General features: G+C 39.4%; 1 protein-coding gene across 1 annotated transcript; it reads right to left on the reverse strand.

Moving 5' to 3' along the window:
• Nucleotides 1-605: 605 nt before the first annotated feature.
• Nucleotides 606-7,988, reverse strand: LOC114652447 (C-type lectin domain family 4 member D-like). Its single transcript, XM_028802828.2, has 3 exons — nt 7,752-7,988; nt 5,536-5,657; nt 606-808 (listed from the first exon to the last, which is right to left on the reverse strand). Exons 1-3 carry the CDS (start codon nt 7,791-7,793, stop codon nt 658-660), a joined length of 315 nt encoding a protein of 104 aa, XP_028658661.2. The 5' UTR covers nt 7,794-7,988; the 3' UTR covers nt 606-657.
• Between the last annotated feature and the right edge of the window lie 338 nt (nt 7,989-8,326).

Below are 8,326 nucleotides of genomic sequence, written 5' to 3' on the forward strand. Positions count from 1 at the left end.
GCTTTGAAAAAAAAAGAATACAAAATTAACTCTGCAAATCTGTAAAATGTTCCAGGTATCTGAGTATACTTGCAAGGAATTGTAAATGCTGTGGATTAAGGCAGTTGTTAATTAAAGAAATGTAAGAAAAGCACAGATCTATAAAATGTTAATTTTCTCAAATGGATGTCAATATGTCATATAATAAGTCTTACTTGGTAGACAATTGTGGAAAATTTTCATGAAAAAAGCTTTATCATTTTCCTCATTTTCTAATCTGCTTTTTCAGAACGGAGGTCACTGCTCTTCCCAGTACTATGCATAAGATGGTAGCAATTCAAAGATTAAAAAATGGTGACAGCTTTTCATTTTATAAGCTACACAGAATGTGTTGTGCAGTCACTACCTCCTCATCAAACAAGAAAGTGAGGTGACCATCTACTCCATGCGCAAACAAACATCTGCATTATTTACTTTTGAAATGATCTTCATTATTGCGGTGGGTTGGCACCCTGCCTGGGATTGGTTCCTGCCTTGTGCCCTGTGTTGGCTGGGATTGGCTCCAGCAGTCCCCTGTGACCCTGTGTTCGGATTCAGCGGGTTGGAAACTGGATAGATGGATGATCTTCATTATGCCTGAAGATGGTAGCTCTCTCTTTGCCTGAAACTCTTAACAGTTTAATTGTGAAGTAGAAATGCAGTGGTCTCACAGACCCTTTTTGCTACAGTTCCACATGGGTAGTCATGCCAATGTTTTTGCTGATTTCTTCCCCATAGCTGCACACAGTTTTCATCACGTTTACCATTAGGCTGTTTTTGGTCCCAAAACCTGAAACAAAGGAAGAGGCATTAGTCCCTCTCCTGATCTAACCAAAACATTTAGTCAGTCACTCATTGTCCAACCCACTATATCCTAACTACAGACACATGGGGGTCTGCTGGAGCCATTCCCAGCCAACACAGGGCACAAGGCAGGAACAAACCCCAGGCAGGGCACACAAACATACACACACACACACACACCAAGCACACACTAGGGACAATTTAGGATCACCAATGCACCTAACCTGCATGTCTTTGGACTGTGGGAGGAAACCAGAGCACCCGGAGAAAACCCACTCAGACACGGGGAGAACATGCAAACTCCATGCAGGGAGGACCTGGGAAGTGAAACCGGGTCTCTTTACTGGGAGGCAGCAGCGCTACCACTGCACCACTGTGCCACCCCCAAAACATTTATTTTTATATAAAATGAACATACTGTAGATATCACTTAAGTTCATACACATACCATTTTAATTGTGGAGAAGTTGTATGGCGAAGGGTCATTTATAATATATTAAATCAAGGCTAAGATAAGGTCATTTTGCAATAGAATGGATGATTAATGAGAAACACTACCACATACACTGACGGGAGGGATTACGTGAAAGGATGACAAGGTTATTTCAAACTGAACAGAAAGGAAACCATATGGCTCACCAGATCCATATGACTTCAGTCTATCAGGTAAATGTATATTAATCAGTCCTCCTTAAATGGTGTTATGGATGCAGGGGAGCGCCTAGATAGATAGATAGATAGATAGATAGATAGATAGATAGATAGATAGATAGATAGATAGATAGATAGATAGATAGATAGATAGATAGATAGATAGATAGATAGATAGATACTTATTTTTTCCGAGGGAAATGTAAGTTGTTTTTTTTTTTTGATAGATACTTTATTGACACTGAGGGAAATTTAAGAAAAGATATTACTAGGTAAAGTAAAACCCTTATTGGAATTGTCAATTTGAGTCAGCTGCTACAATTTCTCCTTACTAGGTTTCAATCCACTGCTGAACAAAAAAAAAAAACACACAAATCCTCTGTCTCTGCTAGCAATTATTAAGTTCATTTTCTGTGCTAGCTTTATACAAAATATCACATGACCGAATGCTTGTTATATGCTTAATTAAGATTCAAATCCTTCAAGAGAATACTGTCTTCATTGTCTTGATCCTCTTCATTTTTTCTCTCTTTCAAATCTTCTTGTACTTTATCCATCCACGTCCACTTTGGCCTCCCTCATATTCCCTTCCCCTGTACTTTCATTCTTATCACTCTTCTGTCAACATATTCCTTGTCTCTCCTCGTCTCTTGCCCATAACACTGTAACTACTCTCCTGTCATTTCTTAGATATCTCTCCCACTTTTGTTGTACCTCTGATTGTCTCATTTCTTATTCTGTTCTTTTTTATAACTCTTAACATGCATCTCAACATTCTCATTTCTGTCACGTCTAACTTCTTCTCCTGCGCTGCCTTTACTGCCCATGTCTCAGCTCTATACAGTATTGCTTTTCTTACCACTGTCTTAAAAACCTCACCTTTAACCACTGCCTTAATTCATTGATCACACAATACTCTTGATACCCTTTTCCAGTTGTTCCATCCACATTGCACACTATGGGTTATCTCTGCATCTAATTCTCCATCTTGGACTACCACTGATCCTAGATATTTAAACTTATTCCCTCCTTTCAATAGCTCTTCCTGCAGGCTAACTTCTGTGTGAAGAAAGGCTTTCTAAAATGTGTGGTATCTGTCCTTAACAAGTTTCTATCTGTGTCTTGGCTGACAAGTTTAATTAAAAGTAATAGTTTGAATCCACTGGACCAATTCTTTTCATATTTTAAAAATTTCAATCATTTCATCTTTAACATCTTTTAATATCATGTAAAGTGAGTGCTCTGTGTGATATTGAGAATTACAAGGTGGTGTGGATTTTGTTTATTGGTCATGTATGCATTTATGACGCTCTGTATTGCTATATATTGTGAAGTGTGAGTCCCTGCCTTGCACCCCAAAACACAAGGCTGAGTCTCAATACTTTAGCAAAACCAGCTTTATTCAACTTGAAACAGAAACAGCACGGTTGTTTATTGTAGCGGGGTCTACCACTCCTACTATCACCTACACACAGACACAGCAATCAGGGAGGGTCATGGCCAGTTATAAATTTATAAAGCATTTATAATGTTCCTTGCATCACACATCGACAGCAGGTGTGCATAGCATGACCGCAATCTTTTCAGATTTGTTTTTGTGGCAAACTGCCACAGTGGTGGGAGCTCGCGGTTGCCCTGGCAAACGACAGGCCAGCGATTACACTTTGGGATGGTCTTCGGCATGTTATCCCATTGGGGGGAGTCACAAAAGAGTTTAGAAACCTTACAATATATATAAATATTTTTCCGGTCCCAAGCCCGGATAAATGGGGAGGGTTACATCAGGAACGGCATCCAGTGTAAAATTTTGGAAGTGCAATGGATTAGCAAGGAGGAAGTAAGGACAGCTATGAAGTGGATGAAAAATGGAAAGGCCGTTGGTCCAGATGACATACCTATGGAAGCATGGAGGTGTTTAGGAGAGATGGCAGTGGAGTTTTTAACCAGATTGTTTAATGGAATCTTGGAAAGTGAGAGGATGCCTGAGGAGTGGAGAAGAAGTGCACTGGTGCTGATATTTAAGAATAAGGGGGATGTGCAAGACTGCAGTAACTACAGGGGGATAAAACTGACGAGTCACAGCATGAAGTTATGGGAAAGAGTAGTGGAAGCTAGGTTAAGAAGTGAGGTGATGATTAGTGAGCAGCAGTGTGGTTTCATGCCAAGAAAGAGCACCACAGATGCAATGTTTGCTCTGAGGATGTTGATGGAGAAGTTTAGAGAAGGCCAGAAGGAGTTGTGTCTTTGTGGACCTGAAGAAAGTATATGACAGGGTGCCACGAGAGGAGCTGTGGTATTGTATGAGGAAGTCGGGAGTGGCAGAGAAGTACGTAAGAGTTGTACAGGATATGTACGAGGGAAGTGTGATAGTGGTGAGGTTTGCGGTAGAAGTGATGGATGCATTCAACGTGGAGGTGGGATAACATCAGGGATTGGCTCTGAGCCCTTTCTTATTTGCAATGGTGATGGACAGGTTGACGACAACAACAACATTTATTTATATAGCACATTTTCATACAAAAAATGTAGCTCAAAGTGCTTTACATAATGAAGAAAAGAAAAATAAAAGACAAAGTAAGAATTAAAATAAGACAACATTAATTAACATAGAGTAAGCGTAGGGTCTGATGGCCAGGGGGGACAGAAAAAACAACAAAAAAAACTCCAGACGGCTGGAGAAAAAAAATAAAATCTGCAGGGGTTCCAGACCATGAGACCACCCAGCCCCCTCTGGGCATTCTACCTCACATAAATGAAACAGTCGAAATTAGACAGGAGTCCCTGTGGACTATGATGTTTGCTGATGACATTGTGATCTGTAGCGATAGTAGGGAGCAGGTTGAGGAGACCCTGGAGAGGTGGAGATATGCTCTAGAAAGGAGACGAATGAAGGTCAGTAGGAACAAGACATTTACATGTGTGTAAATGAGAGGGAGTTCAGTGGAATGATGAGGATGCAGGGAGTAGAGTTGGCGAGGTGGATGAGTTTAGATACTTGGGATCAACAGTACAGAGTAATGGGGATTGTGGAAGAGAGCTGAAAAAGAGAGTGCAGGCAGGGTGGAATGGGTGGAGAAGAGTGTCAGGAGTAATTTGTGACAGACGGGTATCAGCAAGAGTGAAAAGGGAAGGTCTACAGGACGGTAGTGAGACCAGCTATGTTATATGGGCTGGAGACGGTGGAACTGACCAGAAAGCAGGAGACAGAGCTGGAGGTGGCAGAGTAAAAGATGCTAAGATTTGCACTAGGTGTGGCGAGGAGGGATAGGATTAGAAATGAGGACATTAGAGGGTCAGCTCAAGTTGGACGGCTGGGAGACAAAGTGAGAGAGGCGAGATTGCGTTGGTTTTGACATGTGCAGAGGAGACATGCTGGGTATATTGGGAGAAGGATGCTAAGGATAGAGCTGCCAGGGAAGAGGAAAAGAGGAAGGCCTAAGCGAAGGTTTATGGATGTGGTGAGAGAGGACATGCAGGTGATGGGTATAACAGAACAAGATGCAGCGGACAGAAAGATATAGAAGAAGATGATCCGCTGTGGCGACCCCTAACTTGAGTAGCCAATAGAAGAAGACAATATATATAAATATTAAAGTGTTAGCATTCTCTATAGCTAATTTATTGTATGTATCCTAACAGCAGAGTAACCTTTCAGTGTTCAGCTAGAAAAGGAGTACTAACTGGATCCCCTAATTCTCACAGGATGAAAAGCAGATTTATTAACACTTGTTTAGTGCCAACACCACTGTTAGGATTCAGGAAAAGTAGCAGTTAATTTGAAGTCATCAGTCAACATATTGACAACAAACTATATTGATGTCAACTGATAAAAATGCTGTGTTAATCCAAGAATATGTTAGAACATACTAGAAAGCCAGCAATAATTTCCCATGTTCATTCATCTGTGTTATTTTAGTAAATAATAAGATGGTAAAGAGTTGGTGTTTCTTTTAAAACAGAATGACAGAGTTACCCCAAGGTGTCACCCTTCATTCTTGCGTAATCTTTTGTGCTGCTGGTTTAACTTAAAGCAAGATGACCAGTGTGAAAGGAGTTTCTCACCCGTTATTTGAGTCTAGAGGCCTGTTGTCCACCCAAACAAAAGTGTTCTCATTCTTCTGGTCAGTCAGGCCAATCCAATAACCCCCATAATTAAAATCTTTAGCTTTATTTTCTAAAAAATTCTGATAAGAAAAAAAATAAATCAGTGACTTTTTTCATTCAGATAAACTCTAATAACTTGGTGTGTTCAGTTAGATGCCTGCATGACATAAAAACTCAGAAAAATATAATTACCCCCCTACGCCACACACACACACACACACACACACACACACACATACTCCTTGTTTGTTAAATCATTAATTAGAGACTAAGAGGCAAAGTTGAACAACTTGTCCACTATAAAAGTATAAATTAAAAACCCTAAACTGGGTCAAAAAACACATTCAAACATAAAATAATACAAAAATAAAAAGGAGAATCAGACTCAAAATCATACAGTAAATCAAGGCATTAGAATTGTCTACTTTTATTCACCATCTAGTATAAAGTTAAAGATAAAAATAAATAATTTCTAAAATGGAGGCTTTTCTTTGCCTAAATATACTGGATGTATGTCCCCTGAAAATACAAACAGATGTCAAAAGTCTGAGTTCTCCATCTTTTTTTATACCAAATGGAGCGCACATAAGCAAATGTCAATGACGTTCAAGACAAATGTTGCATTCATGAGCTAATGGAGACGTAGTAAACACAAGTGTCTCGTGGGGAAATTTTGAATGGACCTGAGGGACATTAATAAGTTGTAGAATTCAAAGAAAACTTTAATACTGAGCTCTAGCCTGTCAGTGACCTCATCGCAATATATATAATTACAAATTAAAATTCAGCTCAGCCAGAAGAAGCATTCAGTGTTTTATTTGAAGTGATGTGACAATTACTGAATGCTTTCATGAAAAAAATGTAGAGCAAATCTTCAATTGCTTTTTGTACTAATTGATCAAGAAATCTACAGTGCACCTGTTGTCTATCATTTATCTCCTAGACCAGGGGTCGGAAACATATGACATGCGTGCCAAGCATGGCACGCGGAATGATTTTCAATGGCTCTTGCATTCACCTACGTTTTGCATATGTGACTCACATGGAAATGGAAACCATGTGTTCAGTGCAGGCCATGGTACATTAAAACAAACCTCTGCTTATTATATTTTAATTACGTTTTGCGCATGCGACTCACAGTAAAGGGAAACCATGGTAAGTTAAAACAAACCTCTTGTTATTATTAAGTAATATCCATCCATCCATTATCCAAACTGCAGGGCTCACAGACCCACACACCAAGGACAATTTAGGATCACCAATGCACCTAACCTGCATGTTTTTGGACTGTGGGAGGAAACCCACGCAGACATGGGGAGAACATGCAAACTCCACGCAGGGAGGACCTAGGAAGCGAACCCAGGTCTCCTAACTGCGAGGCAGTAGCTCTACCACTGCGCCACCTTATTAAGTAATATACTGCCCTAAAATGACTCAAAAAAAGACAAAAACGTGATGTTCGCTCTTTTCAAGACTTGTGGATGAATGAATATGGATTTGTACAACAAAAGGATTGTGTGTGCATTATGCTGTGAAAGTGTCGTGTGTCGTATATCAAGTGTACAAAGACATTATCAAACTAAACATCCGCCCACGTTTAAAAACTCTGATGAGAAAAGTGAAGCTATAAAAACGTCTGTTTTTGGCTTTAAGAAACAAACTACTTATTTTAGTCAAATAATTGGAACCGAAACTAAAGCCACTGAATGTAGTTATAAAAAAAATTGACAAAACTTTTTTTTTCACATATGATCCTATGTATTTTAAAATATTGAATGACCAATAATATAATAACAAAATTAGTAGAATTATGTCGGAATAACATTGTAATATAGGTTCGGCACGACACCGCTGAAAGGTTGCTGACTCCTGTCCTAGACCTTCACTTAAAGATGCACCCAAAGATCCAAATCAGCCATAAATGTAAATGTTACTTTTCTTATGAAGGACATTTCTGCTTTAGCATATAAACTGAAAGCCTTGCACCAGCTGTCTGCAACACACTGAGTTTAATAGTCTCTGTGTTTCTTCTTGTACTTCTCTTTTAAAGATAAGTGTAGTTGTCCAGACATTTTAATCAATAAGATACTATTTCATTTGAAAAGAAATCTGATCTAGATTTTTTTTAAATAGCTAAGAAGTATATTTTAAGTCCACTAGGATAAAGAGTTTACCTGCTCCTCTGCACTTTCTACTATCACCAGGTGTCCACACATACTCCTGCACTTCTCTTGGCTCGACTGCCAATCCAGTAAATCGGTGGAGAAGAAGTAACACTTGGACTGAAGACTCACCCAGCCCTCTGGACATAGAGAGCAAGTTTTTTGTGCTAATAATAAACACAAAAAGCATATGAAAATGAAGATTTGACCAAAGAGCTTAAATTGAGCTCACTTTGCAGTGATGCACTTACCTTGAGACATTTTTATAGCAGGACTGATGCAGTGCTTCTGTTTTCTACTCTCTGATAGCAGTTCAGCGTGGCTCTTATTCAGAATTTCGTATTGAGACTGAAAGGTAGCTAGAGTTTCCAAATGATCACTGAAGTTACTGGTCAGGTTGTAATATGCAGTCTTTAACACTTCTAGCTCCTGCTGCTTGTCATTAAGTGCTCTGAAATCTGAGGAAAGCAAATCATTTTAATACATTGAGTAATACCCAGGAATATGTCATTTAAACATCAGTTAAGGACAGGGGACCACTGCCTTGCAACAAGGAGACCAGGGTTCGAGCCTGGAATGCTCCCTTC

The sequence above is a fragment of the Erpetoichthys calabaricus genome, chromosome 5, assembly GCF_900747795.2.
Source record: "Erpetoichthys calabaricus chromosome 5, fErpCal1.3, whole genome shotgun sequence".
Taxonomy (NCBI): Eukaryota; Metazoa; Chordata; class Cladistia; order Polypteriformes; family Polypteridae; genus Erpetoichthys; species Erpetoichthys calabaricus.

Excerpts from the sequence above, each read along its gene's own strand:
- LOC114652447 (XM_028802828.2), bottom strand. The coding sequence starts at position 7,793 with ATGTGTGGACACCTGGTGATAGTAGAAAGTGCAGAGGAGCAG. Across the intron at positions 5,658-7,751 it reads TAGAAAGTGCAGAGGAGCAG|AATTTTTTAGAAAATAAAGC; the intron begins GTAAACTCTTTA and ends TTTTCTTATCAG. Across the intron at positions 809-5,535 it reads CCTCTAGACTCAAATAACGG|GTTTTGGGACCAAAAACAGC; the intron begins GTGAGAAACTCC and ends CCTTTGTTTCAG.